The 20,388-nt window shown below is 44.2% G+C and overlaps 1 protein-coding gene across 2 annotated transcripts in view; it reads right to left on the minus strand.

Annotated features, from left to right (window-relative positions):
* The window catches only part of SPOCK1 (SPARC (osteonectin), cwcv and kazal like domains proteoglycan 1), a 542,718-nt gene that overhangs the window by 68,695 nt on the left and 453,635 nt on the right, over window positions 1–20,388 (minus strand). For both annotated transcript variants that reach the window (XM_061189624.1, XM_061189623.1), the window contains exon 6: window positions 18,012–18,126. In XM_061189624.1, coding sequence (XP_061045607.1) covers window positions 18,012–18,126 — 115 coding nt within the window. The remainder of the gene's footprint in view (window positions 1–18,011; window positions 18,127–20,388) is intronic.

Raw genomic sequence — 20,388 nt, forward strand, 5'->3', positions numbered from 1 at the left:
TGAAAAGTGAAGCACAGGGAAATTTTTAGAGTGGTGAAACTATTCTTTATGATACTATAAGAGTGGCTATATGACTGTATGAATTTGTCAAAAGCCATAGAACATTACAGCACAAAGAGTGAACCTTGATGTATGCAAATTAAAAAAAAAATCATTTAGGAGGTTGGGAGCTCCCAGGATGAAAAGCAGAATATGACAAAACAATCTAAGTGTATTACAGAGATGCTGACCTGAGTAGCTTTGGAAATGAGTAGAGCCTGTAAGACTAAAGGCCAAAGGACCATACATAAATGCTGTGCTCTAGTTGATAAAGTCATTTCCCACAGAGGTAGGGATCAGCAATTTGATACCATTGTATGTACATGCATACCATAATTGCAGAATTAAGTAAATGGATGGTGGATGCTGAGAGCCAAGTTTCTCACTGCTGGAGTGGGAGATTATAGACAAGCAATGGAGGAGACTATAATGATCCACGTGGTGCTGGGTCACAGTTGCAGATATTAGTATGAACTCATATTTAGCTTAATATAGATTCAGATGGATACATACAGAAGAATTTACAAATGTAAACGTGTGTTAGTATGCACACATATATTTCCTTGTTCTGTTAGCTGAGAGGGCAGAAGAGTGACACTGCGGTGGTAGTGAGCACACCTAGTGCCCAGATACCCAGATCTTGGTTTCTAATGCTGTTCTCCAATAAAAGTAACCAGGGCTGCCTGGAGAAACGGCTGATTCTATGGCTGGGATAAGGAATCTGCAAGATGAGTCTGGAGCATCTTGTAGTGCCAGAAAGTAAAGAAGTACTCAAATGTAAGTAAATAAAATAAACCACAATGAGAGTATATCAAAGGGACACAGGAGCCACCAAAAAGAGCTCCCTATGTCCAAAGCTGGAACAATGTGAACAACAAAACCTTAGCACTGGATTAATCTAATAGTATTAGATTATAACCTCAGGTACTAAATAAATGTCTATGAACCATAAATTCATGTTTGATTGATCAAATGAATGAATACATAAATAAATAATTAAACAGGAAGAAGAAACAAATCTTTGATGCAGAAGAATTGCAAATAATTTATGTAGATGCTCCATCCTCAAGGAGATAGAGCATTAACTCTCCACTCCTTAAGTGAGGATTGTGCATAGTTACCTTCACCCAAAGAGTACACTATGAAAAGAGGGAAAAAGAGTAACATTACAGTGGAGAAACCTGATATAAGGGGAAAATGGCTGTCGGGCATATGGGGACTCTCTGTACCTATGTTTGCAATATTTCTGTAAATCTAAAACGTTCCTAAAATAAAAAATTTATGTAAAAAAACAAAACAAAACACTGAATTAAGGGTATTGGGAAATAGAATCTTGCTGGATATCAATTGCTGAAAAAAAGAGGTACACAGTGCTCTAAGCACAAAGAATGACCAAGGATTGATGAAGCCAAGGAAGCGAGGAAAGGGCCCTCTGCAGGCGATGCATGAGGAGACCCGTCACAGAGGGACAAAGGGTGCCAAAGCCTTCACAAGCCCTGATTCACACTGGTGCCCCAGCAGAACTTAAAAATGCCACACCACGGGCATCTTAGTAAACAAGTACCTTATTTACTCCATTCTGGAAGTTTTATCCAGATCACTGAGACACAAAAAGAAGTGTAACATACTTACAGGCAGTAGAGTGAAGTACTTAGAAGCGGGGGCCTAGAAGTCAGACTGATCTGGGTTCAAATCCTAGCTTTACCATTTGCTAGATGTGTGACCTTGAGCAATTGGAATGAACAAAGGTCTATTTTCTCCGTTTTAAATGGCGATAACAGTACCTCCCATCACTGGGCTTTCAGGATGACTATATGGAAACATACACACGACACACAGTGTTTAGCAATAGTCAGTAATCCCCAAATGGCAGCTATTCCTTAAAATTTACATTGGAGAGGAAGATAAAATGCCCATTATCTGTAGATGAGATAGTCTTCTATAGAAGATCCAAAATGATAAAATAAAAAACTATCAGAATCAAGATTTCCTGTTTGAAAGAAATAATCATTTTAACAAAAATAAAAAACAGTTTTCATTCACAAAAAGCAATCACAAACATCAACTCTCTAGTCACAGGTGTAATGAAGAATACAGGAGCCCATATGAAAGGAAACTGCAGACATTTCCTGAGGAAACTGGGAAGAACTGTGCCATGTTTCCAGATGGAACAACTTAAGTGTAAAGTTATCAATTCGTCTCAAACTACTTTGTAAATCCAATCTAAATTTCATCTCCTGCAAGTTTTCAAAATGATTTTTAATATCATCTGGGAGAACACGCAAGAAGGGCCATGAAAAATGTGAAAAAGAGGACAGCTTGTTGTTAGACGAAAGATGAATTACAGAGTAAAAATCATTAAGAAAACTGGCTATTTAAAAAAGAAAAAAAAACCGTTATAGTTCCATTTCTCACAGTATACCTCAGAATAAGTATTAGATTGATTAAAATCGTATTTTTTTCAACTAGTGGTCACAATGCATGAGTGGGTGATGAATGTAACTTTCTAAAATATGAAGTATAATGGCAGAGAATAGAAAATAGCACATGGGGCTTCCCTGGTGGCGCAGTGGTTGAGAGTCTGCCTGCCGGTGCAGGGGACACGGGTTCGAGCCCTGGTCTGGGAAGATCCCACATGCCGCGGAGCGGCTGGGCCCATAAGCCACAACTGCTGAGCCTGCGCGTCTGGAGCCCGTGCTCTGCAGCAGGAGAGGCCGCGATGGTGAGGGGCCCGCGCACCGCAATGAAGAGTGGCCCCCGCTTGCCACAACTGGGGAGGGCCCTCACACAGAAACGAGGACCCAACGCAGCCATAAATAAATAAATAAATAAATTAAAAAAGAAAATAGCACATATTATACAGAGTAAGAGTGAGTATTGCTTGGTGGAAGCTTTAAGTACTGGCTCACAATATAAACTATTTCTTCCTGTTTGAATGCCATTGGCCTAATGCATCAAATATGAAAAATTCAAGCCGTGAAAGAACAAAATGAAAACACAGGTGGAATTTTTATCTGGTCTCAGAGTGGGGGAGATTTCTAAACATACATCAAAGCCAGAAACTCCAACAGAAAAGAAAAAAAAAGATGGACCTAACTGGATAAAAACATCAAAATCTTAGTCTATCAGAACACACCATTAAAGGCAAGCAACAAATTAGAAAAAAAAAATTGTGAAATATACATGATGGGTTCATACTCTTAATACGTAAAAGAATTGCCTTATACATTATTGAGAAAAATACTGTGAAAGGTAAAGAATAGAGTATATGAGGCAATTCATAAAGAAGAATTACAAATATTATATATATATGTGTGTATATCCACATATATATATGAAAAAAAATGTTAAACCTACAGTGTAGTCAAAGAAGTAAAAAAAATCAAACTTTGACAGAGCCAAGTAATTGTCTCCCAGGATCCATTCTTCTGCTTTTTTTTATTGATAAGAACTCTGATTTTTAGCTGCCTTCCAGCTTAAAACTCTACATTCCCCAGCATCTAGGTAGACCATGTGACTAGACTCAAATTAAATTCAGACTAAGTTGACTACTGAGATGTAAAGTGAATTATATCCAAATTCACAAGGGTGTGCTTGAAGGAAAGTAGTGTGCCCTTCTTTGCTCCTTCCCTTTTCCTGTTGACTGGACTACAGATGGAATGGCTGGAGCTCTAGCAGACATGCTGGACCATGAGGTTGCACCAAGGTCATCAGAGCAACAAAATGAAAAGGTTCTTGATGACTGAGATGTTCCATACCAGCTCTGGACTTCCTACCATTTGACTTATATGAAAATGAAATAAACACTCTTTTGCTTAAACCACTGTTATTTGAGCACCAGAGTGTTGATCATGTACTGCTGAGCCAAATCCTAACTAATAAAAGTACCTTTTAAAAAACTCACACAATAGAAAAATTCTTTAAAAATTATAGTATCCAAAGTTGATAAGTGTCTTCTGATAGGCATTCTCATACATTGCTTATGATATACATTTTCCGGAAGAAATTCTGCCAGTATGTAACAAAAGACATACAATATGCATACCCTTTTACCCAGAAATTCTACTGCTGGGACTGTATCCTATGAAAATAATTAAGATATGTGCAAAATTAATATCCAATGATGTTCAAAGAAGCAGTGTTTATAATAACGAAAAATTAGAGAGAAGCTAAGTGCTCGATAGAGGACTAGTTACAAAAATTATAGTGCATTTATAAAATCAGACACCAGACAGCCATTAAAAATCAAGTTTTAAAAGGATAATTGATGATATGGGAATATTATTAAGTAGTATTAAGCTAATAATAATGATTTTAAAGTAGTATGTGATTATACTCAGATTGGGAGACTACGGGTAATTTTAAAACTTTCTTCCTGTATTTTTTAGAATTTTTTAAATGTTCTGTAACGAACATGTAAAACTTCTATTTTTTTAAAAAATGCTACTTAAAAATTTGCATGTGTCTACTGCCTTTTACCACACACCTGTCTTTTCCAGTTGGGCAGTTCCTTCCGCTCACCTTCACGTACACTGTGTTCTAGTCCAACATGCCTCACTCATTTGTAACAAGAAATATCCTTTCTGCTCCCTTATCAGAAGTCTTTGCAAGAGATTGCGGAACACCTGATACACAAACGTACTTTACTCACAGATCAGATGCTCCCACTCCAGAACAATCCAAGTCCTAGTTGGATTGGTGCCTAGTTCTGGGAACTACACACTCTCCTGACACTGAGTGATGCTCCTGAGACCACCTCGGGTCTCCCCTGCCCTAGATACCAAGATACCATTGGCCCTGACTCCTTGGGGGCTCCTGGTGTCACACAAGCATGGCCCGTCTCTAAGCAAGTGCTCTTTAAAAGGAAGGTGTTCTGTATCAATTAGAAAATTGTATTTAGCTGCAAATAACAGAAAGCTTGATGAACAGTGGCATAAGCCCTTGGAGGTTCACCTTGTGACATAAGTTAGGAGAAAGGCAGTTGTGACTCTGATTCAGCAGGGAATCAAAGTCACAACTGCCCACTTTCTAAGCTCCTGCCCCCTCATCCTTAATGGGAATTCTTGGGCTTGTCGCCTTGTAGTCACAAAATGGTTGCTACAGCTCCACTCAAACCTCTGATTTTCATGAAAGCAGTAGCCTTCTCAGAAATCTCCAAAAGACTTTACTTGCATTCCATTGACCAGGACTGATTCCCCAGGCCACACCGCCAGCTGGAAGAGAGACTGAGAAACTAAGAATTCTGGTTTTCCTCAAAGAAAACCAGAACTGAATGGGTATGGGATCGACAACTGACAGTGCCTGCTAGTGTTGGCAAGACTGATTCTAGAATGCAAAGGTCTTTCAGAAGGCAGTGTGTTACCAAACTGCACAAACAGCAGACCAGGTTACTCGTGTGTGCATGTGTGTGTGTGTGTGTGTGTATGTGTGTGTTACCTATATTCACTGAGCATCCTTCAGAACCAGCAGCTTTCATAATTATCTCATTGAGTTTATTTCATTCTTATAATAATCTCTCAAGATGGGCCTTATTCTCTTTGTTTTTACAGATGTGGAAACTGACACTCAGAGAAGTAGCTTGCCCAAAGCCACGCAGCCAGGGAGTTTTGGGGCTGGACTTCAATCACACAGCTGTCTAATCCCCCAGGCCCTGCGTCTGCTAGTATACAACACTAGCCTCCTGGCAAGTTCCATCATATGTAACCTGGAGGGCAAATACGGGGACTTATAAATGTGTTTGCATCAAAACTTGAAGATGCACACAAAGACCCATGGGAGGTCCGATGGGGAGCACCCTTCTGTGAGCAACAGGTATGCTAGTGACCTTGACCTTGATCTCTCCCTTAACTGCTGCTCATGGACAAGGAGGCAACAAACCATGTACACAGGACCCCAAAGAGTCAAGTATTCAGGATGGTTATCACAGAAAAGACTGGGTAAAACAATGCAGACGTTTTAGACCCAAATCAGAAGTTTGAGAGTAAACTGAGGAGGAGATGTGTCTCCACGGTACATAGAAAGAATAATAACTCACAACAGACAGGAAGGAGAAAGGCACCAAACTGAACCTGGATACTTATTTATTTAAATATTGCTCTCATTAAATAGGTAACAGATATGGTACACATTTATATTTATACTTAGTTGTGTCCACTCATGCCACAGACCCTATGCTAGGGACATAAAGACAAATAAATTAGACTTAATCCTTGCTTTCAAGGTTATGACGATCTAGTGGATAGATGATATTTAAGTTAGATTAGTTTCCTTGTCTCAACCATGTGAGGTGAAGTCTAGCTCTTCTGACCACTGGGACTGCAACAGCAGGTCTAAATTCTAACAAAGCTCTCGGAAAATAATTTTTAAAAAAGCCTTTGGAGTCCCAGACTTATAAAATGGGATGGAAAACAGCCCAGCCCTAGACAATTGTTACCTTGGGACAGAAGCGAGCTCCCTATGCAGACACTGAAATAACAAATTACTGATATGTTTGGTGTTGATTTCTTCTTATCTGCTTACAGGAAGGACAGCACAGGACCTGGGCAAAGAATAGGCATTTAATAAATGCTGGATGGATGGATGATGGATGGACAGATGAACAGACAGACGGATGCTGGTGGATGAAGACACATTGCTCACCACTACCTCCAGACTCAATCACTGCCCTTAGTTTTAGGAAAAAAGCAAACAAAACAGAACAGCTGTCAGAGTGTTGCCTTAAGCTTTACATTTTAATTTTAATTAGGGCTTAGAGGCCTTTAGAAGCAAGGTCCATGAAGTCACAGATCAGTGCTGTTCTAGTTCACTACATTTTTCCTGAATAGGTAAGTTTCCTATTGGGTGCAGAGGTAATCAGTATTTAATCCAGCTATCTCACAACAGAAGTATGCACAGTTCTTGCACCAGAAGCTCTCAACCCGAATGAGAACAAACTCTTGCTATCTCCAGATACTCCCTCCTTTGCCTAGGAATGTTCTCAGGAGAGCCCGTTCATGAACTGAACAGAATGTTCTATCCCAAAGGATGCTATGCTTCTGTCATCTAGGCAAAAAACATTTGCTTCCCAAGGCAACTTGAGCCCTCTTCCTAAGCTGGGGAGGCAGGACACAGGCAGATACAAGAACTGGGTGAGCTCAGGCTGGATGACGCCATCTGTCCCAAACCAGAGGAGCCAGAAACACACACAGCACTTACGTTCCAGCCTGAGCTCACGCCCCAGAATGTCTGATGCAAAGAAGGCCAGAAACGGGTGTCTCAGAATCGCTGAGCCGGCCTCTTCAACCTAGGGACCTAATTCACCTACAATCCCCAGCCTCTTCAAGGGCTGCAACATCTACAAGCTCAAGTACGTCAAAGTACTTTGAAAACCTTAAGAGCCTATACATTTCCTCAGTTAATTTGTTCTACAAATGATTGAAGATGGCCCAATCTGTGCCATCCACTGGCCCATGCATGTGCTGGGCATGGTGCTCACAGCAGGAAGCTGAAGGGAAAGCTGGGACAGAAGATCCAGGTGAAGAGGACAGACTGGCAGGTGCAGAATCACAGACAGGAGCCCGGCAGGGAAGGGACCCCACAGCAGCCACCCTTCAACACCTGGGGAAAAGAAGTGGGGGAGGGCTTCTGGGAGAAGTGCCGATGCCAGAGCCTGAAGCCTGGGGAGGCCCTGAAGGAACTGAATCACAGACTGGGATCCAGATGCAGATCAGGCTAAAGGAATACGGGCATACGATTCTACTCTCTCCAAGCTACTGACATGAAGCTCTGAACACCCCACAGGATTAGCCTAGTTCGGGACAGCGTCTCCTAAGTTCTAAGATCTGGAGGGATGTAGGGACAGGGATCTAGACCTCTTCAGCCTCAGTAACACCCCTCAGGGTAGCAGTTCCATAGGATTAGCAACCCCCATAAAAGGGTTTTTTTTAAAAAAAAAAACTTGGCTTCAAGTAATGTTTTGAAAATCTTTTTTTTTTTTTTTTTTTTGGAGTATTACTTGGCCTTGTGCATTGGTACGTGATCACAATTCTGATCAAACCCCCTGTCAGCACTAATTTTCTGGTCTTTGACATTCATCTTCTAAATCTGGTTTCATAGCATGAGTGCCCCTTGCCTAGGTGATTTTAGAAGCTGGAACTACACTCAACATCCCTTGCTAGGGTAGAACACAGAGGACTCACTGGGGTGTTAGCCACACCCCACCTCCAACACATGACATAATGGAAAGGGCCAGTTAGAAGATTCAAGCTTGGACAAAGCATAACCAGGCCAAGGATGCCAAAATAAATGGATTCTTCATAGGATGAGATGGGAGGAAAAAGGCCCATGCAAATGCCTTCCTGAGATTCCCAGGCGGACATGTCACAGGACAGCTGCCCTGGTTCCTTACACAGAGCCTTCTACATGGTGAAGTTTAGTCAAATCTGAAGGACTTGCCCCCCAAACGACCTGCTATTGCATCACTGGGAAATCTGAAAGCAGCAATTTTTACATTCTATGGACCCATGACCATCCTCATCATCGCCTCGGCCCCAACGTCATGGTGCCTCCTCCACCTCTCAGAACTGCCCCTAAATTGTGCTGAAACTATTCTGTTAGCTCACTCTAGGTCTTGAAATAATGAGAAACAGAAGCAGAACCTCCGCTGTACAAGGAGATCTACCGTCTCTCCCTGCAAAGCTCCTTCTTTTCAAGCAGGAGGGAGGGGCCCCGGGACTAGAAGTGGAACACAAGGTCTCGCCATCATGACTCCACCGTGACTTGGAAGCGTCTCTCAGATCTCTCTTCTCTTTTGGTCTCCACAGGCTGAAGAGAGCTGGCTCGTTGTTTTTGCTGTGGCTATGCTCCCGAGCGATCTGAATATCTATTACCATATATTCAAACAACTGCCTATTCTGAGCTTTATCTGGTGTCATTATATATTCCTCAAGTTCAATAATCAAAGTGACATTCTGCATCCTTTATGTCTAAGTGCCATTTGAGTTTTGTTTTTAAATTTATTTATTTATTTTTGGCTATGTTGGGTCTTCGTTTCTGTGCGAGGGCTTTCTCTAGTTGCGGCGAGCGGGGGCCACTCTTCATCGCGGTGCACGGGCCTCTCACTATCGCGGTCTCTCTTGTTGCGGAGCACAGGCTCCAGACGCGCAGGCTCAGTAGTTGTGGCTCACGGGCCCAGTTGCTCCGCGGCATGTGGGATCTTCCCAGACCAGGGCTCGAACCCGCGTCCCCTGCATCGGCAGGCAGATTCTCAACCACTGCGCCACCAGGGAAGCCCCACCATTTGAGTTTTTAAACAGAGAACCATCATCAAGATGATGATGATTATGATGATGATGATACAGCTGTATTTTTTGAACTCTACATCTATAGTGGAAATGGAGCTCATTTACTTCTCACTGCACCTGTTAGGAAGGTGCTGCCCCTTCCTTTGCTCACCCCTCGGCCAAGGCCCCGGTGCCCACTACAACCCTTGGCCCTAGGAAGGACGAGACCTACCAAGATTTTACTAAGCTGCTGGCTTGGTGACGGGGCAGCCACTTGCTCTCTTTCGATTATAATTTCAATTTATTTTGTATTGTGATGCTGTCTTTTCTTCTCACAGCAATAGATAGCAGGGCAATGAAAGAACAGTCGACTTCAGAACAGATTACAAATGAATTTTTATCTTTAAGAAGCTAGGTCGGAAACTTGTGGCTATCAGGAAAGCGTACTACGTGGTGGTGAGGAATGAGCCCACGCCAGGGTTCTGATAAACTTCAGAGATCAAGGCGCGTTACAGAAAGAAAGAGGAGAAAATGAGTGAGGGCACTGATTCTCTCACCTTGGAAAAATCCCATCAGAGAGGGCTGTGATATCAGTGACGGAGTGCATTCTCTGAGCACTGAAAGCACAGGGAAATTTAGTTTAAAATGTGTGAATGTACGTGTGTGGTTTTTTTTTTTTTTTCTTCTTCCAAAGGCAGTCTGCCCTTTCGATGGATATTCAATTTAGGTTAAAAACACAGTATAACGTGAGGATAAGAGCACACGTTCTAGGAAAGACTTCAAATCCCTGCTCTTTCATTTATTAGCTGGGTGGCCTTAGGCAAGGTGCCAAAAAGCTCCAAATCTCAAATTTTCTCACCAGCACTACAGATGACATTTTTTGGTTGTTAGAAGAATTAAACATATACACCAAGGGCTTAATACACATATTAAGCACCTTCTACAGATGATCTCTTGTCACAGTAAATCTTTTTTTTTGGTCATTGTAAACATTACAATCTATGGTAAATCTATATAATGGACAATGCTTTAAAAATAATGAGGTAGAATCATTCAACATTTGACCAATAATTGTTGGAAATCCAGACAAAAAGCCCTCATATAACTTCCATTCTAGTTGGGCAAGTCAGACAATAAACAGAATAGGTAAACAAATTATCTAATATATTGGAAGGTGATAAATGGTATGGAGAAAAATAAAGAAGGAAAGAGAGATAGGAAGTGCTGGGGAGGGTTTCCTGAGAAGGCCATGTTTGTGCAGAGATTGAAGGGTGGCTGATGGAGGGAGCCATGTAGATGTCTGGAAAGACAGTCCAGGCTGAGGCAGGATATGATGGCACATTTGAGAAACCCACTGGGACCTGATCAGGGACCTGATCATGCTTGGCCTTGCAGCTCACTGAAAGGATTTTCTCTTTTCCTCTTAACAAGATGGGAAGTCAGTGGAGTGTCCTGAACAGGGAATTATACAATCTGACACACAGTTTACAGAATGTTTAACTCCTATGTTCAAAAGAGAATGTAGGGGCCAGGAAATTAATTAGGAAGCTATTGAAATAAAAGATGAGGATGTCTTGGACCACTAGGGTGGTAACCGTGGAGGTGGTAAGAAGTGCTCATATTTGAAAATCTATTTGAAAGTAGACTCAAATGATGATTATATGTGGCACATGAGAGGAAGAAGGTTTTTTGTTTTCTTTTTTTTACTTCAGCAGATTGAAATACGAAGCTGCCATTAATTAAGATGGCAAATACTACAGGAAGAAGGAACAGATCTGGGGGGAGATCCGGAGTTCCATTTTGGACATGTTAAGTTTGACATGCCTATGGGCGTCCAAACAGAAATGTGGAGCAGTCATTACATATTTAAGTCTGGAGTTCAAGGGAGCAGAGCTGGCAGGTTGGCTAGAAAGAGAGCAAGGTGTGGGCAGGGGGCTTGGGCAGGAGGAGAGAGACAGACAGACAGACAGAGAGATGTGACCCTCCATGAAAACATACGTACGACACACAAAAAAGGCAGGGTGCAAAATATTATGTAGAATGTGATCTTGATTTTGGATGGGTACAGTTTTAAAAGTATATTAGTATATGTTTACAAAAAATAATTGGAAGCATATGCAACAGAAAGCTAATAGAACTGGGAATACGAGACACTTTTTCCATAATACTTGGATTTTATATAAGAATGGGTACTAATTTATAAATAAAAAATAAGGGCAGGAGAAGAGTGCTGTCTGAGTGAATTAGCAAAGCCATTAATTTCTAACACCAACCTCTATCTCCTTCTCTGGACTCCAGCTATGACCCTGGCCACCCTCTCCCTCAGTTTACCCTTCTCTGTCTTTTCACCTTTAGCTTTCTCCAATCAGTTGCTACCAAGGAAGCTTCAGAATGACCAGGAGAACCTGTGGTCTACTTTCCCAGAGCTGAACTCACAGAAGAAGAATCTGAGTTCAAAGCCAAAGTCGGCATTTACCTCCAGAGTCCTGACAAATACGTTTTTCTTCTTGGATGCAGTTGCTAATTTAACCCCCAATTGTTTTTTCTTCAAAGCTCATGACATTTCTATTAACAAGGCCCTAAAAATGAAATGTTCCTTTACATGTTTAATTTTTGACCATACTGTAGTACTGAATAATCAGTGAGCGAAGTTGAATGGGTATGGAAAAGGTTAATATAAACCGCTTTTAAATTGCAAGTTTGCAAGCCCGAGGCCTTCACCCTGTTACACAATAGGCATTAAAGAAAAATGTTCTTTCGTGGTTGCAAAGATAAACCTTCATTTTGCTGGGAGCCTCTGCAGCAAGACCCTTTTAGGATTTTTCCATTGAGACATCACAGCGAGGAAGGACTTTTCATCCCGTCTCTTTGGCACCACCTCCTGTTCCCGTTTAAACACATTTCCCCAGCTCGACTTGTGATAAGTAATGGAATTAGACAACCGTCTGTCAGCCCAGGACTTTTCCCCCCAGAATCTAGCCCTCAGGTTGAAATCACCATTTGAGAAAAGAAAATCACTGTAGACTATTTTTCTACTGTGTTATTTCCTCTTTAGCATGCCCTGCTGGAAGGATCTGTGGAACTTCCTTCCCCACCTCCCAGCACAGTCAGGCCAGGAAGGGGTTACAGCTCCACGGCCGTCTCCAGAACACCTGAGGCCGCCTGGCTGGGCCCCCATCCCTCCTCCGAAAGCTAACCTGTGACAACAGAAGCAAAGAAGGAGCTGGCCTTACAGACAGTGCTGTACGCTCTACTCTCTCCTCCAAAGGTGGAGGAGGACGGGGCGGGAGAGACTCTGCAGGATGCCTTCCAAACACTGCTGCCTGTGGGAACACAGGGACACTCTCTGCCTGATGGTTCACACTTCAAGATCCAGGCAAGCGACGTCAGACCCCGGAGAAATAAATCTAACTCCCCCCCAACTCAGCTACAGACCCTCGACCATCTTTAGGCGGAGGACCTGGCTGGCTGTGACCTAAGAGAGGACACACGGGGGACAAGGGCACTAGCCCAGGCGTCGAGAGGCCCAGGCTCTGACCCTGCCCCACACCTGCCCACTGTCTGACCTGAGAAGAGATGCTTGCTCTCCATAGGCCTCCAGTTTCCTCTTGGGGTAAATGGGAACTGAACAATGGCTCCCTGGTGCCAAACTCCTTTCCTACAGATGTGATCTGAGGTGGTAAAGCATAAAGATGGAGCCACTCTAGGGGAGGTCGGAGGCCCGATCCACTCGGCCTTCCCCTGGTCCCCGTGGGGAAACCCAAGGCGCCTTCGAGGAACACAAGGGTCCCCTCGTGCATGGTATGGAGGAAGACAGGGGAGATCTTTCCTGACCTGATACCCTACAACTACAAAGTTTCCTGACCTGATACCCTACAACTACAAAGTTTCACCATGAGGGAGCGAACAAGGCTGCCGAGCCCAGGCCAAGGGGAGAGGTCTGTCTCTGTGAACGAGCGGAGGGGAGGGGAGTCAGGGTGGGGAGAGCAGCAGGTATTGGGGGGGGGGCTAGTTTAAAAATGTATCTTCAAGACCCTAACAGTCCTCTATTTTACCCCTAAAATTTCAACCACTGTAAAGAAATCAAGAATCAAGTGCTTCAGACATTCCTCATATTCTTTACTGAGGACTGAAGAAAAAGCAGCAGCAAAACCCAGAACTAAAGGGTTAACATTAGATGTGAGAGGTGACTTCCTAACTGGGCTGGCTCTTGGGTACTGGAAAATACCAAGAGAAACTGGGGAGGGATCTTTCCTAGGAGACTCTTAGAAAAGGTACAGAAACCCAAGCTTAATGTGTAGACTTCAATCTCCCTCTTTTTTTTTTTTTTTAACTTTTTATTTTATACTGGAGTATAGCCGATTAACAATGTTGTAATAGTTTCAGGTGCAAAGCAAAGTGACTCAGCCATACATATACATGTATCCATTCTCCCCCAGACTCAATCTCCTTCTTTTTAATTTTCCCCTTCCTTTGGACAATCATTAGGCTATACTCTTGAGGATGGTCTGGTATCACAGAGATGAGAGAGAAAGCAATTCAGTAACTTGTCCAAGGTCATGAGTAACTGAGAGGTGTGAGAGGAAATATTCAGAGGTATTAAAGGATGACTCCACCCTCCACCATCTCCCCAGGGGCCACATCAAAGGACAGATGCCAGAAAAAACAAAGAGAACACACACAAAAAATCAACCATTTGTCTCTGACTTCCTAAAAATGATCACAAAACCAAAGCTGAGACAAGAGACTTTTGATTTCCAAGAACCGGGTTTGCTGTAACTCAAACGGCCAAAGGCTGGAAGAAGCACAGTGAGATCAGAAAGAGAGCTAGTTAGACCCTGGCCTCACACACCTTGGACACTCACATCCAGTACTGATCACAGTTGGGGCTACAAAAGGAAGGCGGACAGGCAGAGGCCCGTGAGTCCCTAGGAAACGTTCCGCTCACCACAGCTTTCCGGTCTCCAAACTCAGCTCGGGGGCCTGGGCAGGAAGAGGCACTCCTGAAACCCCAGACAGCTGGAGGCCCCGCAGCAAAGAGGACCTGTGTCTTTCTACCAATATGAAGCCCACTTTGAGGTAAGTCTCACAAAGATGTCCTCTGCGTGGAAGAGAAATGGCTGCTGGGCAGATCCAAGGAGAGACGGCTTGAGAGAGCAAACTCACCACAGTCTTTCTTGACACCAGAAGGTCACAGAAGTTACGTGTGGCCCTGAAGGGGGCCAAGGAGGGGCAGTGAGAGGATGAGTGAACTCAGACGAGTCGGCTTAGAAGAAAGAGGACTCGGTATGAGTGAGCAGAGGTCACGGACAGGATCTTAAACATCTCTCGTTGGCCGCACTGAGGATGAAACATTGCTGGACAGCTAATTAAAAACTGCAAAACCCCACAGAGGGAGATTCCAAAGAAAGAGACACACCAGGAGCCACCTCACACCAACATGGTAGCTCATAAGCCCTCATCCCACCCCTACTTCCTAGAATTTAGATATAATCCCGAATTGACAGAATTTACCTGGAAATGACTTCACTAATGTTTGTATTACCAGAAGGAACCAGGTTCAACATAGAGGTAAGGTTGAAAATAAAATATCATCATCAACAACAGTAATGTCACATTTTTGACACACCTGCATTTGTGAGACTGTCAAATGTCATTTCTGTAATAGGCACAGACACAAGACTGCTCTGGATGCTGTTCAGAGCCACGGTGTGTCTCATGGATGGAGTCTGCCTGTAGACGCCACTCCCACTGCAGCTTCAGAGAGGGGCGGCTGCCAGGTAAGGGGGGGGGTGGACGGGTGGGCACTCCTCCTCCGCCTTTCACCCAACAGCCAAGTGGCCAAATGAAAGCTGCCCTGCATTTCACCTCCAATCCCTCTTGCGCATCCATCCCCGCCTCCTCATCCCAACTGCCACAACCTCAGTTCAGCGCTCACTGCCTGGCGCAAACTATTGCAAGAGCTACGTGGAAAGAATCGTCAAATTAAAGGAAAAAGTCAGCCTTCCCTTGACTGATTCTGTCTGGGTAAAATGTTCTTCATTTAAATGTTTCATTTCACATAATGACCCTAGGGATCTATCAGTGCCCTCACTGCCCGTAATATGCCCTTATCCACCAGGGAAACACTGATCAAATCCGTATTAAATAGTCAAGCATCCTATCCTGATAGAGGATTATACTCTCCTTCATTAGGAAATTGTTGGATATGTAATAAATTAACTACATTCAGTCTTATCACCAACAGGTAGTTCCTGCTTCCCCTCATGCTTATATAAAATATTTGCTTTAAGTCACAGCAGAAATTGGGTCTTTAACCAAAAAGGACAATCTCAGAGCCTCATGGAAAGAAGTGTACCAAGTTTGATGGATACTTCAAATAACAGATGCCTTGTTACAGGCTTCCAAGGTGATATTTCTTAGATAATTGCCAGATGATACTACAGATAGAGTGTGGAGTTCCAGGACTCTGATGACTTCATAAGAGCAGACAGTTGACCCAAGAGCCAGTGGAACAAAAAATAATTAGACAGGACTGCAGGAACTAATGAAGGAAACATAATTTTGATCATTGGTTTTAGAATATTGCTGGTATTATTTTTTATTGTTCTCATTTCTGATAGGCATATAATGAAGTCCTTTTGCTTTCTTCCTGACCCATCTCTCACTATTAACTTACTGGTCTGTGCTTTTACAAACATTTGGAAATGAAACCCTTTCAAGTGGCAATCTTGTTCTCACTAACCTCTCAGAATTCTGGAACAACACTTTTTTTCTGAGTCTTTTTACTTTCAATGCCAATGTAGTTACTCTCGCACAGGCTCGATAAGAATTTGTTCTAGTTTTCACCAGTAAGTAACTGAACAAATAGATGGTACATCCAAGGCCATACCTGGAGAGTCATATTTGAGAGTGAATCTCATTTAATCAGATGTGAGAAACCCGCCATGAAGAAACAAGGGTTGTACTTTGTTAAAAGAACCACGAAGCCCTCCCAGAAAACTACAGGCAAAATGGTAGAAATGGCTTTCTTGGATTGGTTTCCTTGTCTCAGAATAGAAGACTAAATAAAAGCAATAAAGAATATACTTGAAATAAGAGAGGCTATTGAGACTTCCTAAGAAGATTCTTAAGAAATCTCCAGACAGAAGTTAATTTTGTGGGCTTTGTAGTTGCTTACCACAGCACGGCTTTAGGTTTTCTGACCAAAGTACAAGAAGGCTTGTGTAGATCAGTTAACATTCCTTTTTTTTTAAAAATTAATTAATTAATTTTTTTTTTTTTGGCTGTGTTGGATTTTTGTTGCTGCGCATGGGATTTCTCTAGTTGTGGTGAGCGGGGGCTATTCTTCGTTGCGGTGCATGGGCTTCTCATTGCAGTGGCTCCTCTCGTTGCAGACCACGGGCTCTAGGCGCACAGGCTTCAGTAGTCGTGGCACGTGGGCTCAGTAGTTGTGGCTTGCGGGCTCTAGAGTGCAGGCTCAGTAGTTGTGGTGCACGGGCTTAGTTGCTCCGTGGCATGTGGGATCTTCCCGGACCAGGGCTCAAACCCGTGTCCCCTGCACTGGCAGGCAGATTCTTAACCACTGCGCCACCAGGGAAGTCCCTAGTTAACATTTCTTACTAGAGTTATATAGATGATCAGACCAAAATGCAATGAGATCAGCTTTTTGGTAACCAAGAGTAATCTATGGAGATTATTTGTGACCCCAGTGCTTTACAGTTTACAAAGTCCTTCCACATCCTGGGTTAAATCTCCCAAAGAGCCTTCTAACACAACATTCCAGCAATCACCATGAACAAATTTACACTTGAACATCTCCATCTATGTGCCTTGGAAAAGACAAAACAGCTTAGGAAGAGGTAAGTGGATAAACACTTACACCCTATTCATTCTCCTCCATCACAAATACCTGCAGGCTTTAGAAGACATGCATGTGCACGTATGCACACACACTCACACACAGATGTCCAACATTTTCCATGGGACAGCCACCTACAGCTGAGAAAGCCCAGCTCCACAGAAGGCCAACGCAAACTTCTATCTTGGGTCTCATTACGGAAGGCTTGTAAGGGGCTGAGACCAGTGGGCCAACATTACTTTCTCCATCATGAAAACATCCAGATAAGCCCGACCTTTGCCGCCCCTCTCAGCCATGGAAGAGAAACCCCAGCGCCTGGGGAGTTATTCTTCTTCCATCCACCCCCAGGCTCTGTGTCGCATGCCAGGCAGAGGCAGAACATATTAGTAGAGAATTGCTTTTGCTGGGGGATACTGTCCATCACCGTGACATCTCTGCAGTCTATGTTTTGAAATCTGGCCTTGAGAAGTTCCAAGGATTTAGAGATTAGAGTTCAAGGAAGACCAAGGCGCACCCCAGGACAGGCCTGGTCTTAACGCTGAAACCCTGCCCTTGCTACACCATAGCAAATTTGACCTCTGGAAGAACCTAGGGCATATCTTGGTCTAACAGAATTATTTTCAAAGACTCTCAGCTCTTCTTTTTCTATTTAATGGCTTCTGAAGGCGGTTCAGTTTGGCGTCCCTAAATGACTAGGGTACTTGCCGAGCATAACGGTCTCCCCAGCCCGAGCTAGAATGCCTCTGCTAAGGGCCAGGTTCCTGGCGTCTGGGGAGGGAGGACCTTGGCCATGTCAGGCCGCCCTGACCACACAGCCCCCCTTCAGGGGGTGTCCTGCGATGCCCACTCACCATTCTTCTCTGCCTTGTGTTTTGGTGGCTTGGGCTCCGGGAGACATGGACAGGGCCCGTCGCAGAGGGCGGTGAGACTTTTGCCAGTAGAACAAGCATGGAACTCCAACTTGCACTGCAAAAGACAGACAGAACAAGCCTTAAGAATACTGCCACGCAGACCCCTCCCCAGCTTCCTTAGGAAACCGCCAGTGCCCTTCTAACCACAATTAGGCTCACAGAAGCAAAGACAGAGCGAAGAGGGGTTCACCTCTGTTAAAGGTCTGAATTACAGGATGCTAACTAAGAAATGGCCTTCTATGTTTTCCCAAATGCACAGGATAACATCTAAAAACACTGCCCAGGGAGGCTTAGTTTAGTAAGTGGTAAACTCAACCGTAACTGTTTATGCAAGTATCAGGATGAAACTTAACATCTGTGGAGTCCCAGAGGGTCCACAAAGACAAAAGGCTGAAGGCTGCTCCAGCTCGTTCCCTTACCCCCACTAGGAAGGCTCTGCCAGTGTAGCCCTCCTAGGCCCGCTCAGCTGCTCACCCTCTGCCTGGGGAGGAAGGGTAACAATCTACTTAGTAAGTTTGGATGGTGTGTGAGGCCCAGCCCTTTCCCCGGGAGCAAGCGAGGAGTGAATGCTTTGGCCTCAACCATCCAAAACCTAAGTTTGACACAGTCTTTCCCCCCAGAGGATGCCTGTGGTTGTCTAAGTAGCCTGGGATTGGGTGGAAATGTCCACTGAATTCTAGGATTCAAAATTAGAAGCCCCAAAGCCATACAATGTCCTGTCAACCCCTTCATATTTTGGCCGCTCTCTCCAGTTCTTTACCCTTAAGTCTCAACTGATTCAGAACCCAAGCAGGAAAGAAGGAGGTTCTTTACAGATGCAAAAGACCACAACGATTAACAGCATTTCATTATTACTACATTATGGAATAAGAAATGGAGACTCAGAGGCTAAATAACTTGTGAAAGCTCAGGAAACGCACAATCCAGGATTCCAAACCCCGTCTGACCGACTCCAGGGCCAAGCACTTAACCATCCCCATCACTGTGTCTGTCACGTGGAGGGACCGAGAGAACAGATAGCCTGCACTGGACTCCGTGTGTGGCTAATTATGCGGCTTGGCTATTGGCCTGGGTCTGAGTTGTCTGAGAGTTCCCTCCCTTTTTGACCTGCAAAATTCTCCAGATCAATCTCCTGTGTGCAATCAGGCTTCTGCAAAGGCCCAGGGGCCCAGAACCACGCTGGTATCTGCTGAAGGTTCAAAGGAAGGGGAGACGGGCAGAGGGGACGGAGCACCCACGGTGCGTGCAGCTCTTACCAGGTGCCACGTGGAATCTTTCAAAGGGAAGAAAAGGGGAGATATGGTCCTTGCCCTCGGAAAGCACAAACGCATACCTTTGAAAAGGCCACAAGCGTTTGCAAAGCAACACATGAGTGCTGATGAATCCCGGCTCCTTGTGAGACGACGGGGTATTCAGTCCCCACACTGATTACACACCGAGGATAGGGAGAGAGGGCTTTCAACCTACACGTGCTGGAGTCACTCGTGTAATTACTACCGTCGGCCACACAGTCACCTGCGACCCTTGCAGAGAGAGCACGGCAGATGAGCCAACGGGGAGCTGGCTTCCTCTCGATGCAAAACTCCCTTTTGGGCACACTGCTGGGTGTCTGGCGTGGCCCAGTGTGGTGGCAGGCGTGCTGGGGGCCGTATGAAAGGAAGCCACGGCCCAGACCGCGAACGTTGATTGACGTAGTGAGGAAACAAAAAATGTGCGACCACGTGGATGTGACGATGAGGAGACGAGGGATATATGTGTATGTAGGGATGCAGGACAAAAGAGACCCCAGGTATGGGCCGTGCCCGCAGATGGTCCAAATGGACAGAAGATGCACCAAGGAGAACGCTGGAAGGCGGCACGTGGGTCCCCAGTGTAAGAAGCTTCTTTTCAACTAGCACAGCCTGTGTGCACGTGCCCATGGCTAGAGGGGAGACCACTGCTACTGGCCCCACCCCACCCACTCCTCCTCCCCTGGGCTAGCTCTCTGGAACAATCCTCAGGTTCAGGCTAGTGATTCTCATACTATTTTCTCAACAGAATCCCTAAAGCTAATTTAGAGGGGGAAATAAATACACTTTGTTTTTACATGTCAACTTACTTTATGAAGTCAAAATTAGTACAGTGACTCGCTCTAAAGCCTTATCATACTGTGACTGCAATTGCCTGCTTGTATCTGTGATAGATGGTAATCCTCTTCCCAAACATTCTCTGGCCTCCCCGGAAGAGGAATCTATACTTTGCTCAGGGCCGTGTGTCATGAAATCTGATGCCCCCTCTGTGGTGACAGCAGTCTTGACCACATGACTCGCTCTGGCCA

This window comes from Eubalaena glacialis, chromosome 4, assembly GCF_028564815.1.
Source record: "Eubalaena glacialis isolate mEubGla1 chromosome 4, mEubGla1.1.hap2.+ XY, whole genome shotgun sequence".
Lineage (NCBI taxonomy): Eukaryota > Metazoa > Chordata > Mammalia > Artiodactyla > Balaenidae > Eubalaena > Eubalaena glacialis.